Source organism: Apteryx mantelli, chromosome 2 (genome assembly GCF_036417845.1).
Source record: "Apteryx mantelli isolate bAptMan1 chromosome 2, bAptMan1.hap1, whole genome shotgun sequence".
In the NCBI taxonomy this organism is placed as follows: domain Eukaryota; kingdom Metazoa; phylum Chordata; class Aves; order Apterygiformes; family Apterygidae; genus Apteryx; species Apteryx mantelli.
In genome coordinates, this window is record NC_089979.1 from 141719832 (window position 1) to 141746837 (window position 27006).

The following is a 27006-nucleotide window of genomic DNA, read 5'->3' on the forward strand; positions in this document are numbered from 1 at the left end:
ATGTTTGTTATCCCGAGGCAGACCTGTTTCACATAAAGCTAACGCATGGTGCTGTAAATATTGCTTAGGATTCTTGTTCTCTTAACTATTGTCTTCATCATCTCTCCCTCCCACCCTCCTCCCCCCAAAAAAACATTTTTAGAGTTGATTTCAAGCTTACCTTTCTATAGAAAATTAGGGCTTTTAAGTTTGAGGGATGACTGAAGAATCAGGATAAAAGCGGTAACAAAGGCAATTTTGTTTATGTATTATTTTCAAAATATTTTTAATATCAAAAAAAGGAGCATGAAACTTGTTGCTGGTGGCTTCCCATGGAGCAAATAGGTTTGGGTATGTTGAGTTCTGGTTTTGGAGTGATATGCAAAATAGTAACTCTGGCATAAAGAAGGAGTGGTGAATACCAGAGGTGTTTGGTAAGATCTCAAATCACTCTTCTTGTTTTCAGATGTGCTAAATTGCCTTGTCCATGTTCTTGCTTCCTCTCACTTTTTTTTTTTCTGGAAATCACTACTCTCTGGTCTTGTTCCAGCATTTTAACCAAGGAAGAAAATCTGTAGGTTCTTCTTTACTTAGGGACTAGCTATGGCTGAATTTGCTGTTGTGCAGTTACTCCAAAAGAGCACCCTCAGGTGGACAGTCTTGTGGGATAATTTACTCCGCTAGCACAGCAAAGTCATTTCTCAGGTGCAAACGCACCTTTTTGTGCTGAAATACACTGGCTACACAAAGGTGTTGTTTTAGCTAAATAAAATATGCTAGTGTATCTCCTACTTGTTATAGTTTTCAGTGGTCCTAAAATGTCGTATACCTGTTTGCAAATGTGTGCATGCTTAGTGTTCTCCTTTGAAAAAACATTCCATACTGGAGTATTAACTATTTCTAGTCTAAATATGGAGAAATTGTTGACATGATGAACAAATAGTCATAAATCTGTAGCTCTTTTGGCTGGGAAGCCAAGCCTTCAGCTGTTCCATTACTTCCCACAGACTCAGTCCTGATTCAAAGTAGATTATAGGTTCTTCAGAGCAGGAACTGTCTTACTGCTGTACTGTAAGTCTGGTCCTGATTGGAAACAGTGGGTAGCCTGGAGAAGGATGAATCTGAGGCACTAAATATTTTATTTATTTAACAGTATGCAAGTGTGGAGAAGAATGGAGAATTTTTCATGTCTCCGAATGACTTTGTCACACGGTACCTGAAGATAACTGGAGATGGCTTGCCTAATGCGAGCACTGTACAGCTCCTTGCAGGTGTGGTTGATCAGACGAAAGATGGGTAAGTGTTAATTTTTTTCATTTTTGTTCATGTAGAAAATATAAAACTCTTCTTTTCAAAACAGTGTTGGTCCTCAAGAGTTGTTCCCCCCCCCCCCTTCCCGACAATACATAAAGGAATTCAGTATCTTTTAAGTGGAATGAGTAATAACAGTGTTTTGTGGTATGTAGCTGAGAAAGCTCTTTTCTGTCCACTATATATTTTTAATCCATTGAACCTTTCATGTTTGTTGGCTGGCTCTGCTAACTCCTGCTTTCCTTTCCCTTCATGCGTCTTTCTGTCCCTGTTTACTTGATATGTTTGTCACAGACACATGTACAAATAGCAATTTAAAATAGGTTAGGATGATGTAAGAGATCATAGAAAAAAGTGCCTCTGTTTACTTTGTTTTGCCATAGTACTGTTAAGTTTTTGCCACTGTTTTTCCTCAAGAGGGAGGAGGAGCAACTAAGGTATTTAGGGAGCCACTTTGCAGGGTTGGGAAGACAGAGTGTTGTTGGTTGTACATGGTTTGCATTTGAAAGGCTGACTTTGCCAATAGGCAAGATTAGCTGCCCCTCCACCTTCCTCCCCCCTTCTTTAATGAAATCCTAGCTTTTGCTTTTGGTACTTGCCCAGGCAAGCTGTCTCTTCACCCATATGAATGCATTTTTTGAACCCTGCCTTTAAAGTATCTTTAGAGAAACTTTAGAATAATTAGCTATGGACTTAAAGTCTGTAGTTGTGGCATTTTTAGAAACCAGAAAACTTCAGGCATGACTCATATCAGCAGTTGCACAGAGTAAAATGTGAGATAAATAAAGCATGACTAGAGAATGCAGGCTTCCTAGCGACCAGACGCATATATAACTGAACTTTTGTGATGGTTTCTTGCCCTCTTTTCTGCTCAGCTGACCTCACATATCTGGCAGGTGAGCACCTTAAACCTTGCAGACAAGTTAATGTGATGTTTGTTATCCCTAGTAAAAGAGTCCTGTAAAAAGTTACGTTGGTAACATTGGCATAATGTAGCAAGAAAGTAGTGGCTTCAGATGACATTTGAAAATGCTAAATCTTTCTCAGATTTCGACCACTCTTCCCTTGGTTTGGTGCCTGTAAAAACTTCATTTTCTACATTACATGGCTTCAAATCCATTTTGTAGTAAGAAGATTGTGAGTATAATCCATACCTTGTGATTTGGATCTCCCTCACAAGTAGAGGCTGGTGTCAGAAAGAGTAAAATGTAAAACTGTAGTCTATGTGAACTTACTGACAAGTTTGGGATTTCATAAGTTGGTGTGATCTTGCAGGAGTTTTGCAAGTTTTGCAGGGTAATATTGAGGCTTCTAATTGCAACTTTTTGCCATGAGTAAGGTCTGTTTCTGCAGTCCTCAGTGTGCAGTAACTGGGGACTCCATGTTTCTAATGTGTCTTTGGAGAGTCTCTCCTGATACTCAGGCTTTCTTCTGATTTAGCTGGTGTACTCTTATGTGAATGAATGGAGAAAGTTCCGAAAGTAATTAGCTTTCCTCTCCAATCTGGCATTGTAGCTTTTTTGGGGGGGGTGTTCTTTTTTGTTTTTTTGGTGATGCATAAAGTAATTCTTCTTGAACTGGCTATGTGGACCAGCCTTTTTTGGTCCCTGGAATGAGATCTGCTCAGAATGGCAATGGGACCTTTTGGCCTTCTATTGAATTCTCTCCACCTTGGCAGTCTTTTAGTTCAGAACCCCTAGTTTCAAAATGAAATACAGAAGTGTTTTTGTTAGTGTTCATTTTTAATTGGCTGATGAATGTTTAGAGAAGCTTTACCATCATGAGAGCCTGTTTGATAATTCAGCTTTATTTCTAGTATAAAAAAGAAGATAGCTTGCAAGGGCAATGACAAGTTAATTTTGTTACAGTGTTAATGGCTTAAAGTAGTGGGGTTCTGAAAATGCCGCAGCCTTATTTCTAGAGCATTTATTCACTGTCTCAGGTCCCTGCTCCTTTTTAAAGAAGCATCTGTTCATTACGATCAGTGAGTGTGACCACTCTTCACCAAAAAAAATCTGAACCCAGAAGCACAAAGGTTGTCCTCAGCACTTCTTTAAACACTTTAATTTCTTTTGATTTCAGTGAGAAGTTATGTACAGATACCGAGTATAGCCAGTGGGGGATACTGAAATCTGTAAGTCACACAGGTAGGAAGAAGCAAGACAGAAAAAGAGCTCCTCATTCTTTAGCAGAACAAACTGACTGGTAGCGAGTTGCTTACCCCTGAGTTGCAGAAGTCCTTAGTGTGAACCACGTGCATGGAAATGAACTTCATGCTACGTTTTCTCTCTTGTTCAGATGGGGTTTCTAAGCAAATTGCCAGCAGTTAACAGAATCTGTAAATTCTGTGGCAATTGGCAATGCAGAGTGGACCAGGCAGATGAAGTAGGCACAACACTGGCAATTCTCTTCTTGCATGTTTTTTCTCAGAGACCTAAACTGGAAAGAGGAGGGTGCAAGCGAAGAACGGTGGTTTTTTGCATGGACTATCACTATGGTTGCTGTAGGCAGAATCTCTTGCCTCGTCGCTCCAGCACAGTTTTTGTGTTGCCAGGAGTTAGGGATTTGAGGGTAGCTACAGAAGCTACTGTTGCTGTGACCTCTTAAAGGGAGACTCTGGTGTCCAGTGAATATCTGTTGCCATGGGAACAAGTTTTATCTCTGTCTTAAGACTGGGCATAGAGATCTTTGGAGGTAGATTTTTTCTTCTGTCCTCTTTCTGAGGCATCTTTTTAAGGTTTCCTTTAAGAAAACCCTTTTCTTGCTGATGGCCAGAGAAGTCTTTCAACCTACTGGGCCAGAAGTAAAGTAGATTGGGGGGAAAAAAAAATCAGTATCTATATCCATCTATCTCATATGGCTGTAGGTTCTATGAAGCAGACTTATGAGCCTTGCCTAATTTCTGGCCTTAAGTTTCCCATTGCTGGCTTCAGTTGAAAAAATGCTTCATCTGGCTTCAGCTGGATCAGAAACTCTTCCAACAACACGGTGGCTGTATTAAGGCATATCAGCAGCAGTCCAGGCATTTCCCATCCTGCCTCCTGTAACATAATGTTTTTGTCTTTTTTTGTACTTTTTAAACACCTAACAGAATAAGTATTTACTATACATCTCTGTTTGGACTGTAGTAACTAACACTTTCCCAAGAAATACTGTATGCTTTATTTTTAGAAAGGACAAACTATTCAAAAATAACACTTGGAAATGCCAGCATTTTCCATTATTATTGGATATAAATTTATCCCCTAATGCACCAATTTACACTAGTTTACCTAGGTTGCAGCATAAAATAAAAGATGTAGCTTCAATTTGTGTTCCATTATGTTATCATGTTTAAATTGCTGATACAGTAAAAACATATGCATTGATTTCTGAAGAAACCTCTTCATCATTGCATTTGTATGTATTATTACAGTGCGTAAGGGCTTTTTTCCTTTGTATGGCTACATTTGGACTTTCTCTGGCGGAAAAGCATTACATCTGTGTGGTGCCCAGATACCTTTGGGCATGAGCACTGAAAGAAAAAGCATGGAGGAAGGAAGAAGAGGTTGTAAATAGTGATCTAGCTGCACTGTACCCAGTTGTTGCATTTGGCTTGTAGCTCTTGTGTGTGGATATTCTGAAAATATCAGGATTTCAATGTTCCTGAGTTAACTGTGCAGTGTTGCCACGGTTAATGCGGACGTGAAGGTGAAGGAAGATTTTGACCGGTTGGGTAGGATATCTTTAAGACTGATGTATGATTTTGTAAACATTTCATCTCTCTCTTTGCACTGTTTAAAATTACTAGGCTTTTCTCTGCTTTTGTAATATAAATGAGCACTTATTTAAGTAGATAAAATAACTCTTAAGTAGTATATTGAAGTCCGTGTTAATATGTGCTGTTTAATGACACCTAATGATATTCAGTGAAGGATTATGCTAAACCCAAAAGGCTGATGCTAAACCAGAGAGAAAATGTGTTACCCAGGCAACTACCCTTGTGCAGTATAGAGAAGTGAGCATATGGCTATGTAGTACACATTATTTCAGCATCTTTAAGCATTAAGAATCACACGTGTAATTGACTGTGAAAAATTACTGCTCAGTTACTGTATTGTATGGTCATAATAGAAGTAAATGAATACGTCATTGTTGTTAGAATAGATCTGTTGGGAATCACTAGCAGGCTAGTCTACTTAGGGAGCAAAAATACAATAAGAAGAAAATAGCTGGTTTAATTAACATGTAAAAACTGGGTTAATTTGAATTCAGCTGGTACAGCCAATATTAATGCCTCTTCTTTCATAGTCTGGCTGGAACCACACAATTTGTACACTTTTAATCTTCCTAGAACTATGAATAATTGTTTTTAAAAATGGACATGGGTTATTTTAATCATCTGTCTCTGACTTATTAGGGGGGTTTATTACTTGCAAGTAGTGACAAAGAATGCTTCCACTAGTATAAAATCTTGTAGCAGTGTTAGTGCATGGAATTTAATCAAATCCAGGTCTAACAACACCGAGTTGCTCCTAGCCTGATGTTGGGATTCTGCTAGCATAGGTGCTAAATCCTCTTCTGTATTGGGATCGCTGTATGTGTTGGGGTATGTTAGTAAGGACACATAATAGTTGTTTTTTCATGTAAAAAGATGCTTTATAAAAACTGTTGGCAGATAGTTTTACGTTTACTCTCATTTATTGTCACTCTATGACTTACAGGTTATAATAACTCATTATTATACATAATTATTTGTTACATACCTGACAACATGTACATTAAACAGACACAAACCACCGAACACTTCTGCCCCAAAGTTTACAAAGCCCGGACAGAAAGAACAAAATAGATAGCATGCAACAAGACTCTAGAACAGGACTGTCTAGAACTAAAAATGTGAACTAAATATATTGTGATGTATTGATCTAAATTTGAAGGAAATGTTGCCTTTTTTCTTTTTTAATTAATTTTGGCTTAGGAGAGATTGGAGGTTTTTTTCCATTTAAAGACTAAGTATCAGTTTCCTCAGTGTATAACAGTGGGCAGTACCTGGCGCTCCCAAGGAATTTATAATAAACGGCATAACGGACTGCCCATGTGATAGTGTGTGCTTATGTAGCAAGTCATTGGCTTTTTTGCCAATAAAGCTGAAGTGATGCTTATATGTTTACTGGCATCATCGATTGTGAGTTTTAATATTAAAAATACCTTGGGAGATTTCTTTTTATTTATTTCTCTCACTGCCTAATATACCATGGTGGTAAGTTCCCAAAGCTAATTATTTGTTAGAATATTTTTAACTCTAAATGTGCTTCCTTTCACTTTTAGTATGTATATCTTGAGGGAGGTAATGTAGGACAACTTTTTTGGTCTTTTCTACACAATGCTTATTTTTTGATATTCTCCTTTTGTTCATCTTCTTATATTTTCATGTTCTTCTCAGAAAGCAGCTTATGTTACCTTCTGGATGTTTGACTGCTGACTCCTAGCACATTTCTGGGTGACTTAAAACTCCCTTAAGATAGGGTGACTAGAAATTGCTATATTACTCAAGGTAAAGGGCCGTCCTAAGTTGATGGAATGATTGTCTTTTCTAACTTATTCAGACTCTTCCTTCTTCACTGTTACTGTGTACTGAGTGGAAGCTTTCATTGAACTGGCCACAGGGTCATTCTGAGTAGAAGTCCTAGAGGTATAGTTAGTTTCTAATAAAAAATGTGTTCTTTTGTGTGTGTTTCTTAGCACTTGTTACACTGAATTTTGTGTGACTCAAAATCAAATCTTCATTCCCCAGTTACTGCCATGTGAAACCATAAAAGCTGTATGTGGGCTTCTCTGACATAAAACAGCCTAGGGAGAGGGCAATCTTAAACCTCCCAGACTGCCAGCAGGCCCTGCAGCCACACATTTGAAGATAGTTTTAAACTGTACAACCTAGTCATTTAAGAAGTAGAGAAAGAGAAGAATGGTTAGCCCACAACTCTTTGCCTTCTTAAGAAAGAGAGTCTGGTCTCCATTCAAACCCTTGGGTGTGACCTGGAGAAATTAGAACTGCTCAAGATCTTTGCTCTATCAAATCTACCGCTGCAAACAATGCCAAGTTGTCTAATTATGTATTGCTGTTTACTAACTAACTTAAGGAAAGGCACCTCTGCTTTCATCTGTGCTCTGCTAATGCACTTGCATTTTGGGAACCTGGCTGTAATGATGAATTTGAATAAAGTGCTCTTGGGCTGAGGAAGAACAAGCACACTACTGCTAGAAAAATTGTGACTCAACATGCAGTACTCGAGGGCTTCAAAGGATGACTAACAAGTTCCTAACAAACTGATGCCATATTCTGATCGGTTCCTTCTGAAATGAGTGGCAGCATGTAGGTCTTAAATGGATTTGCTTTCCAAAAGTGTTAAGTCTCAAGGGATGTTATTCATATCTTTATTGGCCCTCTCCCTTGCCAGTGAAGGGAGGTAGGCTCACCCAGAGGGCAGTTCAGTTAGGCATTATCGTTGAGATGAATAGCCACACTGAGTGCTTTGCTTACTTTGTTGTGTTGTGACTTGCTAAGGAGAACAGGTCCTTGTTCTCCAAAGTCCTTTCCACCTAGCAGTGTAAAGGCCTACTGACAGTGCTGGGGCATTGTCCATGATAAGGCATTTTAGGGTAAATTATAATCCCTACTGATAACATTTCATACACAGTTTGGTTGAGGTCTTATTTCTTTTGCATAAGCTATGTTATACTGTATTTAATTTTCCACAAGCAAGTGGTTTCATAGCTCTTGCTTTTTCCTTCCTCCTTTAGGCTGATATCCTTTCAAGAATTTGTGGCATTTGAATCAGTCCTGTGTGCTCCAGATGCATTGTTCATAGTGGCCTTTCAGCTGTTTGACAAGACTGGCAAAGGAGAAGTTACTTTTGGTAAGACTGAGTTTATAAATGTACGCTGTTAATTTAAAAATTCATGCTTAGGCCAAACCTGATTTTTACCTTCTGTTACCATAGGAAACAGTGATTTGTAATGGAATTACACTTGTGCCAAGGAACTTTCTCATTTAATTTTTTTTAATCGTTTACTTTGTGTACAATATGAAGTCAAGCTCACAGTCATTTTCATGGTTTTCTCTAGAGCTCGTTACTTTCCTTTCCTTTTCCCCAATGTGCTTGTGCAGGTTTTCAGAACAGCAGTGAGAGGTGCCTATAGGAAATGATTGTAAAACCGCAAAAAAATTGCCAGAGGACTTGGGCAAATGTGGAGTCTGAAATTACCTTGAATTATTTTTTGTTTAAATTGGCTAGATTTCAAGCTGGTTTCCTTTTAAGGCTTAGAACTTTCTTCTGTGAGATTTTTCTTCAGTAATAAATCCATTATTGACCTGCTGAAAATTTGTCTGTGTTTCGGAGGTGTGGCAATTGTGTTGAGGACGTCATAAGAATACTCAGACCAATTTAAAACATGGTTATGGGGACTGTTTATTTCTAGACACCACAGAGACAGCTTATCTGTAGGACTATTTGCCAGCTGCCTAAGGACATGGATCATTCTGTCTGGAAGAACAATTCACAAATTAGCAGTTTTGAATAACTTCTGACTGCATTTCAAAAAATGTGTATGTGTGCGTGTGTGGGGGTGTAATCCTAAGTACCTAGACCAAATAAAATTGCTATTTCTAATCTGTTGTATTTGAATGTGGTTATCTATGTGTCTCTGGTTTTATTAATTGGTTGTTAAACTGTTTTAAATAAAAGGAAAGTTGGATGACAGTGATTCTTTGTCTTTTCTGAATGTATGGTTCGCATGTCCTTTGTCTGTTGCTAGTATTCCCTACCCATACTTTATGCGTAGTTAAAAAGCCCTTCTCTTCCCATTTAAACTGAAAAGATCTCCTGTTATTATTGCTTGAAACATTTAATTCCTTCTTCCAGCTCCGCATTTGAAGTTGCGGCTAGTGAGAAGACTTGCTGTCTCTTCTTGTGTGTGTGTTTTTGTTTTTTCAGTATTTTGGTTGCCCGGGTTTGTATAAGATACATTTTTGTGCACAATATTACTTGTTAGAACAGCTTTTAAAAAATTACTATGGATGTTAAAAGATTTGAAAATGGAAAAAGTTCTGTTGATCATAACCTTGATGAAGGAAGTACTTTGTGCCCAGCAGACTTGTGCATGTGTATGGACAGAGAGACAACGAGAGATGGCATGCTTTCGCATCAGGAGGGCGCCCATGTTTTGCAGTGGGTTTGTTCCAGCGCAGGCAAAGCAGGGCTCCTGGCATGCTTGTGATCTGCAAGCTCTTGTCTGCATCAGAGCCCCCGCTTGCTTGCAGCACTCCTTAATAATCCAGGAAGAATTCTGGCTGTTTGATCTAAATGCTGAATCAGTGCGACTTAACTTTTTAACTCTTGGCATTCTTGTTAATAGTTTTGCTGCTGGCAAATGCTTCCCTCGGGGTTTGACATAGTGCATGAGTCAAAGGATTGGTGTGGCATTTGAAGCCCATTGATGTCCTTTTGGTGATGAGAGAAACTGTGCCAGGCTGTATTTAAGGTATTTGAAAGAGGAAGCATGCCAAGGTTGGCAGAACCTTTTTTTTTTTTTTTTTTTTTAATTTCTCTTCTCCTCCTTTGAACTCGTAAATGCATTTGTAACTTCTGCAAAATAGTTTGGGTCTACCACCTGAGAAAAGGCTTGGAGTGGGAAGGATGCGAGAGCTGTCTGGATGTCATGCATTCTCAGCAAAAATGGCTGACCTTTAGATAAAACTAGTTTCTATTTCTATCATAAAAAATGTTTTTTTCTACTATGAGAAAATAGCTGTTATTTTTATAAATTAATTATTACAGTACTGTCCTGTAACTTTGCCACTCAGTGCCTCAATCATGCATCTTTAAAGTAAATTATGAGATCTTTTTCCTTTGACTTGAATGAGAGTGGGATCAAGTCCTTATCAAGGTTAGGAGGCTTAAATAGGGGTTTCATATACTGTGAAATTACAATGTGAAAGGAACAAAAAAAGGGAAAGGATCATTTTTCACTATACGGCTGTTAAGTGTAGTATCTCAAGGATCCCCTTATAAGTCTGTATCTGATTTTATTGTTGTAAGAATACAGTATGATTTATCTTTGGAGTCATTGTTTTTTGTACACTGAGATAATGGTGTAAATATTGTAGCTTATACTGAATGGAATATAGGGCTTCCCAGTTGTTAACTTACTATTTTCTACTAAGTAAATCATCTAATTCATATTCTTCCACAGGTACACTTAGCTTGGTACCTTTGTAAAAATTAATAATGGGTTTTGTGCCAATGAGCTTTTATATTGGATGCTGTATCCAGGCTGTGGATATTTAGGGAAATGTTCTGGGTGAGAGAAGTTTTAGTATTTAATACTTAGCATTTTTGAAGAGAAGAATGCAACACTCTTACTTTAGCTTCTGGGTTGGAAATTCCTTTGCATTTTAGCCATATGCAGACATCTCTGCAATCTTAAATGTTTCAGTTCTTTTTAAGTTACAGGTTAGCTGTACATAGTATATTGGCAGAGCTAGCATCTATTTAAAAGCAAAAGAGCTGATCTGCAAGCAGTGTGTGTCTTGGCGGGGAGGGGGGAGGTATTTCTAGTTTATCACTTCTAGAAGTGAATGAAATGGTCAGTAGTAAACGAGTGGCCAGCGGCTTGCGGAGACTGCACCTGGCCGTTGCATCACGTTGTAGATTTATCTGCTGCTGAAGTGTCAAGGCTTTGACAGCCTGCAAGGAGTTAAAGCTCTCAACAGGAAAGTGGGAGGAAGTTTAGCTGGCTTTTAAATTCAAGGCAGAGCAAACCATTGCTTCTTACTGTTGAGTGTTGACAGGCACATAAAAGCTGATAATGTAAGTCCAGGGGTTTAAGAGACTTAGCAGAGTTGCTTTTTTGTTGTATGACTGTATTTTAATGCCTCATTAAAGAAGCAGAGCCCTTTGAAATTCTTTACTAAATGGCATTTAAAAAAAGTTGAGATGCTTGGGTAAAAATGTCACTGTTTAAAAATTAAGTCATCTTAACCTCCATCTTTAATTTCAGATGGGTGAATGAAATGGCTAAAGTTAACATTTCTCAGCCTTTAATGGTGCAGCAGTGGTATCTAAGGACTGGCACTGTCCTTTTCCAGTACGGGTTCTCACAGTACCGCTGAAGGGAAAATAAACCTTACTCACATTGGTTTTGCTCATAGGGAAGGAAAAGGCACAAAAAGAGATATGATTTGCCCAAGTCTGTGCTGCCAGACAGTGTTGAACCTGGCTTTGAAAAATTTCATTCGATTTCTTTTGAAGTAGAATTTCCCACTAAACAGAAATTCTTGCTCTCTTGTGCTTATTGAAATGTAGCTGTGGTGTGTGTGCATGTGTGCACGTGTGCACGTGTGTGTGTGTGTGTGTGATTTGGGGGGGGGGGGGAAATCATTCAACCGGAAGCTATTTCAAAATGGATGCTGTGCTGCTCTAAGATATCAGAGTATGCTGTAAAACAAGTCTGGCCTTAAAAAACAAAAACAAAAAAACAAGCAGAGGGAATGGGGAACCTAACCCCCAAATTGTTACTTGTTTGGCATAACAGCTGCAGAATTGGGCGGTGTATCTCTATTTTTGTCTCAAAACAAAACTCTGTATTTACATGTAGACTGTAGTTATTGTGGGTCTCTACTTCTGTTATTAATTATATCAGTACACATTTCTTAGAGGAACCTGTTAATTAATGATACATGTTAGTAAGCACTCCTGTTTGTTTATCTGATACTTGAATTGCCTGAATACTTGTTTGTAAACTTTCTAAAAGCACATAGCTCTTAACAGAGGTTTAAAGACATATACAGCTATTGTGATGGGCTTCAGAGTTCTTCCTCTGTGATAATGCTCTGATACTTTTTCAACCTGCTAAGAATTTTTGCAGGAGTACCATGACTGATTCCCTCACTAAAGGATCAGATTCAGACTTTGCGAGCTAACTCTTGATTTTTGTTGCAAAGAGTTATTTTATACTTTGCTCCTATAGATGCTTGTTATGATCTTACAGCATCTATAATTCTTTTCTTCTTGTACAACACCTAGCTCAGTGATACCCAGCCTAGCATGCTCAGTACCATGTAAAGCAATGAAAAGCTAAATTTGAGCTGTCAAAATAAACTGCTGAGGCTGTAAGCTTTGATCACTTGCTAAATGGCAATATTTGGTAATGCTCAATGAGGTTTCCATTACTCGTACCAACTGGTGAGAAACCATTTGTAGCTTGTGATGTGTTAGCTTAAACCTATGCAGCGTAACATTTGTTGATTTATAACTGAAATTTGCCTAGATATGATGATTCCAATGGCAGCAGTACAAATGCAAAATTTGAATTTTAGTCTGTAATGTTTTTTGTTGTTTGTACTGGATTTTGCACAAATAATGACTAGTTTTAATTAGAAGAGGATGCAAGGAAGACTTTTCAGTATAAACTTTCTTCAAAACAATTTTTAAAATCTGCTTGATGTTATTTTCATAGAATTTCATTTCTAGGCAGACTGTCAATTTGGCAAGTTTTTCGTGTTTTGTTTTTTCTTGTAACTAAAATGTTATGTAACCAGGCACACTTTCATGAAGGCTTCTTAAGTGAAACAAAGCGTGTTTTAGTCACAAAGTAAATCTGTTGTTATAAATATTAAGAGAAGCTCCATCCTTTTACACAGTTGTGTTTTATTGCATCTAGAAAATACAACTGAGCTTTCTAAATCATCCAGAACTGAAGTTTTTTTTTATTTATTTACTTTTAATTAAAGCTGCCTTTTGCCAAACGTCAGACTGAAGGCTGAGCATATCCTTTGTTGAGTACCAGAGGTGGTCACAGAACCGTAAAACAGTTAAGGTTGGAAAGGACCATGGTGTCCTCTGGTCCAAACCCTTGCTCAGAGCAGGGCCAGCGAGGTCACATTGCCCAGGGGCCGTGTTCGATCGAGGTCGGAATATCTCTGAAGATGGAGACGCCACAACCCCTCCGGGCAGCACGCTCCAGCGGCTGACCACCCTCATGGTGAAAAACCTTTTCCTAACGCCTCATTGGACTTGCCCACGTTCCACCTTGCGTCCATTGCCTCTTGTCCTTAAACCATGCACCTCCATCTTCCCTATGCACTCCTGTCGGGTACTCATACACAGTGATAAGGTCTCCCCTCAGCATGCCCTTCTCCAGGCTGAGCAAACCCCGCTGCCTCTGCCTCTCTTCATATGCCCTGTGCTCCAGCCCCTGACTGTCTTGGCAATTGTGAAGTATGGGGAAAATGAAAATGCTGTTTTATTTAGCCAGCCTATTCAGTTTACCTTTGCAGGAGTGATCTGGCTTTTATTCTTCTTCAGGGCAAGAGGGGTAAATTCGTTTTTATGCCCTCATGGGACCTAGGGCTTTCCATACCTGTGATCCTTGTGCCTTGGCGGTTTGTCACCCACTTCTCAGGCCACAAAAGGTAACAAAGAAATGTAAGGTTATTGCCAGTAAGCTTAAATTATGGATATCCACAGCTCCAGTAGAAATATTTTCAAGGGATCACATCTTGAAAAATAGGTTGAAAATGTTTTCTGTAAGCCAAATGTGCAATATTCTGTATATAAATTCCTGTTATTTCTCCTTGACGTCCAGGGAAGACAGGAGTGAGGAAGCTTGGATCCAGAATCTTAACTGCCAAGAGGGATGTTACTCTTGGAAATAGCCTGTTTTTTGGGATATTTGCTGTGTTTAGCAGAGGTAATAGATGTGCTCAGGAGTCTTGGTTGGAAATCTTGGTCGAGCGGAATTGGACAGTGTATGTATATGTCATGAAGAAGCAAGGTTTTCACTTTTAAAAGTGACAGGAGCACAAACAACCAGAACAGGGGGAAGGGAAGGTAAGAGGATGAGAAAGCGAGCACATTTTCAGCAGAGAAGTGAAACTCGAAGCTTATTATGAATCTTTTAATTGGGGAAAATCATGAAGACAGAAGCATATTCTCTGTGTTAATGTTTTCATTAAAGTAAAATTAACCTGCAAGACAGGTCTGTCCTTGTTAAAAATTTGAATATGGCAATAAAGTTATAACCAGATAACTTTTGTTCAGTAGTTAGTGTGTCTGTCTCCTAAAAGGGAATGTGTGCTGAACTTTTTGTTAGGATTCGTATTAGACTTCTTGGTATTCTGGGGCTTTGGGGAAGCTTTTTGGTTGTTGTCATCTTTAAAGTCTATTTAATACATCTGAAAGACATTTGGTTAGCAATATTGTTCTTAATCTCACCTCTGTGTACAACAGGTGCTATACGGCCTTTTGTTGCTTCTTCATACCACAAAATGGATGTGGTTCACATCTGAACGAAAGCAGCCACCTTTAGTGCGAGACTCCAGCCTGCTGCAGTGCTTCTCTGCCCTTCTGTGACTGTCCCTAAGGGTGCTGACACTCCAGTTGTTGCTGTCGCAATACAGTCCCTTTTCTCCTGGAGTCGTGCTGAGTCAACCAATTCATTTTATGAGGGCAGCCCACCAGCCATAGTAAGCTTTTGCTTTCCATTGATGTGCTCCAGATGTTAATGTGTTACCTGGAGGTGGAAAAACATTGTGAAGGCATCCATTTTTGATATATGTGCAACTTTATTGCACTTTTTAAAGTGACCGGTTTGCCAAACAATTTTTTTAAAATCACCTTGATTTTGGGGGAAAATTTTTAATCACTTGTGAGCAGTGTTTACTGAACAACCGAATGCAGATGCACCCCGATATCAGATTGGCATGCATGTGTTGTATGGTATTGTGCCAGAGATCAGAAGAACTGCTCCAAAGCTGTACCAGTTCAGTAGGTCAAAAATCCACTTTTTATGAAAGGCTAACTGTAGATTTGCACGATTGACTGTAGTGGCTCCAATTTTAAAAGATAGAGGTAGCAGAGAGCACTTCCGGTTGGTGGGACAATTCAAGAATACTGCATGCTCAAATGACCGAAATATTGTGCTTTCTGCTGCTACTTCATGCTACTTAAAAAAAAAAAAAAAAAAAAAAAATGTGGAAAAGGTGGGATAAAGCCAATTTGAGAGTAAATTTCAGCCATATAAGGTCACTCTCTGGTTAACAATAAGCTGAGGGTTAGCCATCCTTTATACAACTGTCTGTGCTGTTGGGGAAAAAAAACCCAACGATTACTAGGCAGCATTTGAGGAGGAACGAGAGCCTTCCACACCAGAATATATTTAAACTGTGGCAGCAGCAGTATATGTTTTAAGCTTGATTTTGTTCCATCTCCGTTTCAAATTGTCATGGATTACAAATTAGGAGTTAAATGCTTTAGCAGGCCCTGAGAGCTAGGGAGGTGTTTTGCTATTGCAAGTTTTAATATGAAATTTCAGATAGCAAAATACACATACTTGCAGTGTGTGTACTTCAGTTTTCTAAATTGGAAAATCTGCTGTTACCTAGCAGTTAATGACTATTTTTTTCCAACAGTTGAAATGCAGGACCTGATTTGATAAGCTGATAAAAGAAAACAAAACTGAGAACATGCTGGAAGTGCTCAAAGTGAAAATTACAGTTTAGGTAGGTTTGGGGGTAGATAGTTAGACATTTTAATTGAACTAAAATAGTTTTATACTAATACAGTACTGTTGTGGGAGTACATTTTGTGGTGCATTTGAAATTGAAGAATTTAAGTGGGGGAAAATGTATGTTAATGCTTTGCAAGAAAGTGATTTTTTTTTTTTTAAATCCCATCTATCTAAGCAAAATAGCTGTTAAAGAAATAGAGCTCTCAAGTCTGTATTGGAGAGTAAAGTGTAATAATTTTTATGCTCTTTTAGGATAATTTCTCCAAGCCAAGAGTTTGCATTTTATCACTTTAGTTGGTATGTTAAACTGCTATAGGAAACAATCATGTGAATACTGAAGAAAATTTGTATTCCTGGACAACTACAGCAAAGTCAGCCCCTACTGGTGTGAGGAAAGCTGTTGAGTCAGTCTGGATTCTTGAAGTCCTATGTTGTAAACATCTCCATGATAGGAGTAACAGAAATGAGTCCAGATGATGATTTCAGTTGTCCACATGGAAATGAGAACATTGAATTTGATGTAACACCTTTGATTACTCACAAGCAACACTGGCTTATGCTAAGCATCAGAAATCCCTGCTTGTCTGTTGCAATTCAGCACTGATCTATAGCTGGACTTGCTCAGAATAGCTAAATTGGTTAAAATTACCATTTTTACTCTTTTAGTTTAATTTTGTATTTGAGGATTTTCTCTAAATTTGGAGTAACTAGTCCTACTTAAAAAGCTACCATTTACACATACACACATGTATATATGCATACGCATGCACACACACATACACGTGCACACAATTAATGAAGGCAGTGAATTCAAATTTGTTTAGGTATTTATATGCAAGTGTGTATATGCAACCATATTGTTCAGGTGCAAGCTGAAACCAATATTAGTCTAAATAAATGCAGGGCACTAATGGAGGATTTTGCACTCTTTTGAATGAAGCTGTTTTAAAACCATAGCAGAACCACATGATAGAGTGCAGATAAATTACACTGACCGTAGCTGCTATCTTTTTTGCAGATCAACCCCCCTTCTCAAGTCATATATTACAACTCCATTATCTTCAATTGTGTGCTCAGTTTCTCTGTGCAAGCTTCAGTTTGAGGGTTCTACCAGATCTCTTTCTAGTCATATTTTAAGAAGGAAAGGATCTAAATTAATTTCTTTGATTCAGAATTGCAGAATAGATTGTAGTCCATGTTTTGCAAGGAATTAAGAGGCATTAAAAATACAGCCTTAGAGTGCTGTTCTAGAGCTTGTAACCTGTGGAAGTAGGTGGCTGTGACAGCTGTTCCTGCTGTCCTTGTTTTGCTGAGGGAAGCTGGAGGAAAGCATGCCTTTTCTTTGCAAGCCTTAGTAATCAAGCTATGTCAGTACATTATTTAATTCATAGTGTGCCCAGTATAAAACTATTTCAATCCATTTTTCTTGACAAAGCGGTAGGGAGATCACTTGTACTTCTGGAGTGTTGCCCCTTTGCTGGGTAAATGGGCAACACAGTCAAGTACTTGGACTACCAGTAAGAAAAAAATCATTTCACATCTTAGCTGAGCAGACATGATGTGGACATAAATTTTCCAAAATAAAAAGCCATCATTATAGAACAGTTTGTGTCAGACTGTAGAAGGATGGAATTAAACTAGCTGCATTTTTAAAATTCACAACAGTAAATAAGAAGAAAACCCCAAACCTTGGATAAAACTCAATTATTTCAGTACAACAAAATATATGAAATATCGTTACTTGAATGTTTTGACATATATGTGTACATATTTCTGTATACATGTGCTTTTGCACAAGTCTGCTGTACTTCTTTGTGGCTGTTACTGTCCAGGAGCATCAAGGGCCAGCTGCGCTGCAAGGGAGGTGAGCCAGGAGCCAAGGGCAACGACAAGACAGGCAGGCGTGGGCAGAGACCTCACCAACAAGGGGCGCAGGCCTACAGTGCCTGAAAAAGAAGAGCAGAGCAAGTCTGGTGATGGTAACCAGGGTCTGCCAGCGTCTGGCAATCACCAGACAAATCCATAATGATGAGGCAGGTCCGAGGCCAGGCTGGGAAGTCAGGGCAGCCGGTCGGGGCTCATTGAGGTACTGGGGCAGACGCAGGCATCCCTGCAGCATCACTCAGGCAAGGATCGAGGTCCCGAGATGAACCTTCTTCCAGCTCTTTCTCCCACAGCTCTTTGCCCAGGCTGCAGTCCAAGTGCTCAGGGCTGCACCACATCGTGCTAGCCTTGGGGACAGGCAGCCAAACCACAGGTGTGGGAGGAAGAGGTTGCAGAGCCTGCTGGTGCACCCTGGACCATGCAGCTTACGGAAAATGTAGAGCAGTTTCAAATGGTCAGTGAGCACCTGGTGCAAAGCCTGTGGAAATCAACATCAATCCTGTTCTCAACTCCACTGGGCTTTAGGTCAGGTCTTGGTTGTTGGCAAGGCAGTTGGGTTCTCTAGTCATGAAGGTGGACCAACCACCCTCATGAATAGTTTAATTAGCCCAATTGGAGTTACTTCTTGTTGTTGTTGTCTTTTATCTATCTAGGATTTATTCTAAATGATTTTTAATAAAAAAGTGTACTTTTTTTCGAGTGCCATTTAAGGGAAACTGTTTCCAAATGTGTAATCAGAAATGCTTAGCATTAACAAAACATCATTTTATAAAAGTATCATCTTTTGTCTGAGCAGAATGAAGTGGATTTGCATATTCAGTTTTAAAATCCTTATCTTTTCACAGTAAAATATCTATTCCACACTCTTTGCATTAATTTTGCTTCACTGAGTCCAAGTTGTAGCTCTAATGCTCATATGTTCCTCTTTAGGCCCTTAAGTGTGATGAATATAGAAACAATTACTGCCAGAAGGTTTTGAAAAGGTTATTGGTGCATGTGGAACTCTGTTAACTTTTAAGAGTTCATTTCTTTAGAGCTCATTTCTTTTCAAATTTTTCTTTTGTTTTCCCCTTTGCAGAAGGTGACCTGTGTTCTTTATGGAAGTTGCTGTTGCCTATATCATCAGAGTAATCTCATTTTTTGTCAAGGTCCAGGTTTTTGCTACAGATTTTCTGTACCATGCATAGATTCTTTAATTGCTTAAAGGTTAACATACGACTATAAAATAAGGTCCATTGTGACAACTTTTCTGCAAAAATGTTGCAGCTGTTCTGTAAGATGAGTAGGATTTCAGCTGATCATGAAACTTATTCTAGCACTGCATTGGGATGGTATTAATTTTATTGGACTCAAACAGTTATACTGCATGAAACATTTAGGTACTTGTGCAAATAATTAGTTTGAAAGAATTTCAAATTTAATACATTAGGTATTTATGAACTGTAGCCCATAAAGGTTTTAGTAGCTTGTTCTGTTAAGTAACTTAATGGCACGTGCAAGTAATTCTCCTAATAACTTTGATTAATGCCTAGAAGGTCTTCCTAGCTAGAAGCTGAGATTTCTGATTTATTTTCTTAAATGCAAAATATAGTGGAAGAATGACATTCAGTTCATTCATTTTAAATGTTAAAATTTCAAGGTTCCAAATGGATAGTTTTCACATGGGGAATATTGCTGGTCTTTAGTGTGTCATGAGTGTCCGTGGTTATTCCAAAACAGTAGTTATAATTCTTGATCACAGTAAGGAAATGTGCATACAGTGTACTAATTTGTACATTATGCATTTAAGCATAAAGATCAGTGAGTACATTGGAGATGAGAAAAACCTTAGTGCCCAAAGACCAAAAATACCCTCCCTAAACCAGCAGGCCATTCAGTTGGAGACAAAATAGAAGATCCTTCTTGTAGTGTGATCAGAAACCAAAATGATAAGATTTCTATTTTTTAATTATAGACAGTGCAGGGACAAACAATTTATTTTAGAACTTTGAAATTTATTTTATAATTAAATTTCAAAGCTTAATTTTTAAAAAGCTTGTCACAAATGACAGCATGTATTTCTGAAAGTGAGTATTTAAAATCTCCTCCTTCCATCTGTTGTTCATTTTGCTTTCCAACAACTCTGTGTTTAGGCAATGCAAACATGGAAGTGATCATATCTTTTTGCTAGATTTAGATCTTGTGCTCTTATGGCTCCAAACATTAGAGCATTAGCATGTTGCCTTTTTAAAACTAAAACAAGTAAATAGTGTTTTGACTTGTATTTAAAAGCTTCAATTCATCAGATATCTTGATAAATATTGGTTTAGCACCAAATATGAGCATGGCTGCCCAGAGAGGTTGTGGAATCTCCATCCTTGTAGATATTTAAACCTCAGCTGGACACAGCCTGAGCCTGAGCAACCTGAAGTGGTTGGACCCTCTTTGACAGCAGGTTGGACCAGATGACATCCAGGCGTTCCTCCCAACCCAAATTCTTCTGTGATTTGGTGAAACAGTTTCCCTTTTAAAAAAGGCATAAGCGAATAAAGTAACTCCTGGCTACTGAAAGACGTTGCTGCTCCTCTGTGTTTTTTCTGTGTTTAGTTCAGCTATTTGGGGGTAGCTGTGGAACTCTGACTCCAGATTTGAGGCAGAACTCCATTTTAAAATTGTCTATTTTTTATTTTAATGCTGGACTTGGATGATTTGGAGATGATATTGCTAGAACTGAACAATAACTTGAAGTGAGTTCTAGTACACAATTTGCTACCTTTTTGACAGTTAAATCACAGGCTAAAATACTATAGATTTCTTCATGGAGCGTGAACGGTCTTTAGTATCTGAATCGGGCGATTTGACTGCAGACGAGGCTCGAGTCAGTGAAATTGTTCTGGATGAACAGGTGATGAGACTAGTGAGGAAAGCAGGAAAAATTTAAAATGCAGTCCACTGAACTTTATATAGGAGTTTGCGAACTATGAATAGTTGTGAGAAAGAAGTACAGGATATGTGTGAAAGGTCTGGGGCAAGCAGGATGCCATGTCTCATACCATTAAGTAGTCAATAAAAGCACAGTAGGCAATCTTCCAGTTGGCTAGCTGCACTGTATAATCCAACATACACACTGTCAGAAAAGCACCTGGTATTAGTTTCAAACACATATTGACATCAATTTGCAATATTATTTTGAAAAGCTCAAGTAATGTAATGTAGGGAGTAATCTTGCTATTTTACTAAATACCTAAACTAATGCTGAAGTCTGTATTTTCCAAGTCATGGCACAAATCATATGTAGTATCTTCTGCTTGGAGTGTTTGAAGGGGTATTTGTACTTTTCTGAACTTCTGAGGCATGTGTGTAGCCTTTAATCACTAAAATAGACAAGAGGATGCAAATGCCCTGTTTATAATCTTAATATATTCTTAGCAGGCTTGGTCAGGTTTTAAGCTCCTTTCCAGTGTGTTACTTTGGCATTTGTAATGCCAATAATTAAAAGTTGTTTTTGTTCTGAAATTACCATTCTTTTCACTATTTTTGCTGAGTGATTTACTTGAGGTGGAATTTTTTTTTTGTAAGCCACAACTAAGGAGTGTTTACAAAGTCGGGGGGGAGATGCATTTTTCCTTAGCTAATAATGTGTGATAACTAATCAGAATAAAATCAATGGCATAATCACAGGAGAGTCTGTAACTTTCATGTGTTAACCAGTTGGAATAAAGACTGTGAGGAACCTGTTCGCATCAAAAGGAATTTGAGAGAGCCTTTATAACTGAGATTATCTTATCTCTTACCTCATGTGGAGTAAGAATGCACTTTTTTTCTCTGACGAAGACAAGTCTGGAGTCCAAAAGAACATATTTTTTTTAAATGATGACTTGTTTCTCATCTCATCCAGCTATATCAGTGTCGTGTTCCCCCAGTTGCCGTGGGGGAATTCAGGAAGTGGGTTGGGAGGGAAAGAGGAGGATGAGCATCTGATTGCTGTGCAAGAGAATAGAATTGAAACAGATACTTGATCTGTTTTGGGAATATCTTCTTTCTTCTGGAAAAGCAGAGTGGTTCCTAGCAGGGAGAGAAAACTTTCATTTCTTCCTGCTTGCAGACAAGACTGAGGCTGTCGTCTTGTTACTGGTTCCCTCTTTTAAGATTGGGGTGGGGCGGGGGGGAAAGTCTAGCAGAAAACAGGAGCTTTCTAAAGGTAATTTCCACTGACATGTGGCAAGGTGCATCAGTTGTGTCAGTAGGAAGCATCTTAAATAAAAGTCATTCAGTTATGGGATGAGACCTCTCTCTGAACCAATCTACTTTGCCTCTGGTTGCCCTGAGAGCAGGTTTTTGCTCCTGGAGAATGCTGTCTGGCAAAATCCAAGCTGGTTATGATGAAGCTTGAAGACATGAATGAACAATGCTGGCCTGGGGGCACAGTCTCAAGTTGCTTGGAGAAAACTCTCACAAGGATATGAGCTGGGAGATTTGAATTTTAAGAATATGAGGTTAACTATCTTTGCTATCTCTGTAAAGCACAGAGTATGAGCATCCCCCGTGCTTTAGAACAAGCTGTCCTTGCGGGTAATACCAACAATAGTGCTTGTGGGTCTGTGTGGGACAGGAGGCATGTGCAGCAGGACACCTGTCTCTTTCACCTTCTCAAGACTTTTTTTCCTATGCCTTTATCCTTCATTCACTTAGGCGCTTTCTGGTATATTCCTGGCTCTCAACCCTCCCATCCTGCTTTAAGCTTTCTCCTGCTTCCTTGGCTAAAAGTGTGGATTTTGCCCTGGCTGAGTTTCCCCAGGACTTCAGCAGAGCAGCTATGCCCGATTGGCTCTGCCTGTTGCCTGGACTGAACCGGAAGCCAGAGCTCAAGCCGGTGCAGGTGGAGAGACCTCGCAGCCCCAGGGAGTCGGCTCCCACCTTTGCTCGCCCAGTGGCAGTGGGATGAGCTGGCAGCCAGCTCCCAGGCCTACCTGCAGGCAGAGGCTGGCTCCAAAGAGGTGGTTTCCAGCTCTTTATGCCAACAGACAGGCACAAAGCTGTGCTGATTTCTTTGCCTGCAGTCACTGGCTACACTTGGGAACTGGCTTCCAACTCTGCACCTGCAGAGGCAGACAGGAGCGGAGTTTGGGTTCCTGGTCTTTCTTCCCACAAAGAGTGAAGGGAGCAGGAAAGCAGCTCCTGGCCCCACCTGTGGGTAGGGAGTGACTCCTGGGAACAACCCCTCTGTGCCCACAAGAGCTGGCAGGAGATGAGAACTAGCTCCTGACTGGCATTGCTAGAGGGATCAAACAGGAATTAGAAACATGTATAGCAGTTTGGGAACCTCTGGCTTTAAGCTTGTCTTTGGAAGATCTCTTTGCCCCGTATTTTTGGCTGAGACAGACTTCTTTTTCTGTTGCATTGAAGTGGGCTCTATCATGTGAGAGACTTGTCTGAAAGTCAAGTACTTCTTCCGATCTTGTTGCTGTTTCCATTAGTTCTAACATATACAGTCCAGTTACAACAATTTGCAGTCCTTATTATTGATAATACAATTTGTCATGTTTCAAATAGTATTTCTTCCCCCAAAATGCCATATACTACCAAAAAGTCTGCCAAGCCCATAATAAACTAATGCCCTGTTAAGATGACTAAACTATGAACCTTGCGTTTAGGTATGCTCAAACAAACTTCTTCCTGCCCCCAGCAAGCTAGAGACTATTAGAATCCGCTTTGTGTTGTTGATACGTTTGTGCCCCTACCTGCCCTGCATGTGACTGTTTCTGTAAAGTAACTACAGAAAATGGAACTTGAAATACTGATATTTTTGTAGTTGGTTTGTTTGAATGTGGAGGACTCTTGGAATAATATAAAAGTCTGAATTATAGGGACACAAAATTTTCATTGTTAGCAGCTTGAAAAGGTTTCGCTGAAAATTGGTTAGCTCTAGTCATCTTTTTTTATAAATTGTCTTTTAGTTTTAATCTTTTCTTGCTTGACTTTGAAGCTTGAAATATCTACTTGAGTCTCTTCTAATCAATGTTGTTAGTATATATCTTCACAAATAAAGAGGGTATTTAAGGATTGTGTTTATGAAGATGTTCAAAATTTTTCATTTATTATGATTTTGTTAAAAAAATAGATTTGCTTTACAATATATTACTAATTCACATGAAAAATGTTGTTTTCCTGTTAGAAAAAATACTTTTTTGCTTGTATAAATATATGCTTCTCTCTGTTTTATTTTTAAATGAACATTTTTCTTTTCTTCCCAGAGGATGCTAAGCAAGTTTTTGGCCAGACCACAATTCATCAGCACATTCCATTTAACTGGAATTCAGAGTTCGTACAGCTGCATTTTGGAAAGGATCGAAAAAGACACCTAACATATGCGGAGTTCACCCAGTTTTTACTGGTGGGTCTAATACAATAGTTTATGCAGAGTAAAAAGAAGGGTACAAGAATCAAAGTACTTGCAAACTTGCCGAATACCACACTGGTAGGAAAGTTGCAAGATAGACTGTGTGTAGGCATATGCAGTTGGAGGGCTGGACTTTATTGGTGTGTTGATAAGTAGGATCTGCTTGTGGTTAAATTGCTAATTCTAGCTAGCTGGGTTTTTTTCTTTTATTTATTTATTTATTTATTTGCACCTGTATGCAGAAGGAGTACTGGTTTTAGCCGGTCTTTTCTATGTTTTCATGTAGATAGAGACATGAAATCAAAAACCCAGACATCAAACTGAAAATCTCCTATATATTTAAATTGGCTGAGCCAAAGAATGTTAAATAACAATACTGAACATTTTGGATTCTGTTGCCAGACTGTTATTAAGAAGTACTTCTGTCTGTAAAAAACATGTTTACCGAATTTTTATTTAATTCAAATATACAGTAAAGATATTATTTTGCTGCAAGCCCTTTCCACATACTTCTTTACTTTTGACCTTTCTTGAATTAAGTGTTTCAGATAGAGAAATGCTATTTAATTGTGCTTGTAGCATCTAGACAATAAAATAAGGTCCTTCTTTTAAAAAGAATTCTTGCTTGATCACACTTTGGGGTACTCTGTCACAGAAAGCAAAATTTTATGCTAATAAAAAAATATCGGATGATCTGTATTTCAAAAATACTAATAAAAATAGTCTTCAGTGGGGAAAGTGATCCTTGAAGTGGCAAAACATGTGAATTTCTTATTCATATTCCTTCTGAATACTTAATGCTTGTATTAGTATTTACACTAGAGAGTTTTGAAACGGGAACCTTCTTCAAGACTGCAAGATTTCTTTTTTCTTTTTTGTTTACACAAGTATGTTAGTTCACAGCAGGAGGTGGTATCATTTTGATGAGGAATAATTAAGATAATGCTATTGAGACAAATGTTTCAAATTGACTTTGTAGAACAGAGCCTAATTAATTTTGTGTAAAGAGGACGTCAGATACCACATGATTAAATCATTTTCTCTTAGGTTTTATATTGATGATTGTAACTCCTAAATAGCAGAGATAGAGATATAGAACAATTTTGTGACAGAACAGTGGGCTAGAACTTCTTTTGGACAAATAAAGCAAATCTGCTACTTGATCAGAAAAAAATGTCTGTGGCCACATGTTTTGGTGTTCCAGTACCTCCTTCCATGCAGAATAAACCCTGGCTGCATATCCTGATTTTGGTGGATTGAAATCACAGTTTTACAGACTACCAGTCCTGTTTGCCTCATGCATTTGTTTGTTTAGAGGTCTGAGGAAAACCTGAAGAAAAACACAGAATGAAAAGAAGACATTTTTTCAGCCAAAAAAAAAAAGTTCAGAGCCACAGACCTAAAATAGCTTGTAACCTCGTGGCTGGGTATTTGGAATAACTGGGTTCTTTCTTTGTTTCTTTGAGTATTTTCATGTTCTTTCTTTGAATTAGAAAGAACAGGAGCCAAGGCATGAGTAGTCTAACTTTGGAGATGAGTCCTAACTATTAGGTTTTTTACTCCTTTTACTCCTGTTCCTCTTTCCTTGACTGAAAGTATTGTCTTGGATCTCATTTTCTGGGGAGAATTGTGTTTGCTTTTGGTGCGTCTAATTTTTTTAAATCCCTAGCTATAATGTAAAAATGTATCTTAGCTATGTAGCAGTGCAGAGTAAAAGATTGTGCTGGAACATGGCAGCAGTCCTCATGAGCCAGACCACCCCTTTAGGGGCTAGGATGGAAAGAAGGTGGAAGAGCATAAGCATGGAGAATAAGAATGACAATTTTTGGTATCCTCTAGAGAGATGAGATGCATCCAGGGAAAGTTCTGAGGCTGTGAATAAAAATGCACTAAGCATTGGTACGGGCAGAAGAGACTTTAATGCAAATTAATTGTCCTAGGACTCTGCTGGAATAGACAGTTGGCCAGTATCACTGCAGTCTGTTAGGATGCTCCGTCAGTGATGGAAAGCGGGTACATCTATTTACCCACTTTCTAAAACTGTAAATCTTTGAAGCACGTGAATTTCCTTACCAGCCTTTGCCTTGCAGCGTTATATTATAAATACTGAAGTTTTGGCACAAAAATGACTCTCAGCACAAATTGGAGAGTTAATATTCACAGGCATAGAAATCTTCCTTTGAGTTCTGTAACCTTTGGTACTCAGCCTTTCCTTCTGACATTCTCCCTATGCATGAGTCGATCTCCTTGTTCTAATGTCTAGACCTTGGACCTTATACAGCAGGAGACCACAGTGGATACCAAACTACCTCTCTGCATTCCTGATGTGTGAATGCTCTTTATGTTGCCCGTAACATGGACCAGATGGTTCTGTAAGGCACTTCAGGTACTGCTTTGTAAATATAATGCCATTTGTGACTGTTAATGAAATAATCCAACTAGATTAAAATTCATTCATGTTGGATCCTATTATTATGCCACATGAAGTTGTTACATATTCATAATCTGTCACAGCATTTGGGCTAATCATCACTTTTGACAAAGCTGAGGCTACATGGAAAATAAAATGAATATATTTTATCCATACATGAAACAAATCTCTTCTTGCTTTAAATGAGAAGAGTTTGTAGGGGATTTGGAATATTTCTATTCTGCCATCACTTTTTTTTGTCTACAGTAGAACAGAGAGATGCCCCAAAGTATAGACTGCAAACTGCTTAGCTCAACTACAGATAACAATCTCTCTGTGTCAGCACAGAGCTCAAGGTGTGTTGTTTTACCTTGCTTCTCATTTTGTTGGCTTAAAATTAGCTCACATCTTCCCGCTACATTTCAGTCTTGTCATCCATTTGGATATAGTCATGCTCCATTATCACTTAAGTGGTAGGTCTGCTTCATGAACA

At 38.6% G+C, this 27006-nt stretch overlaps 1 protein-coding gene across 3 annotated transcripts in view; it reads left to right on the forward strand.

Moving 5' to 3' along the window:
* Positions 1–27006, forward strand: part of SLC25A13 (solute carrier family 25 member 13) — a 111252-nt gene that overhangs the window by 34817 nt on the left and 49429 nt on the right. For all 3 annotated transcript variants that reach the window (XM_067291669.1, XM_067291668.1, XM_067291670.1), the window contains 3 exons: positions 1133–1275; positions 8074–8189; positions 23958–24097. In XM_067291669.1, the coding sequence (XP_067147770.1) occupies positions 1166–1275; positions 8074–8189; positions 23958–24097 (366 nt within the window). In that variant the 5' untranslated portion in view covers positions 1133–1165. The remainder of the gene's footprint in view (positions 1–1132; positions 1276–8073; positions 8190–23957; positions 24098–27006) is intronic.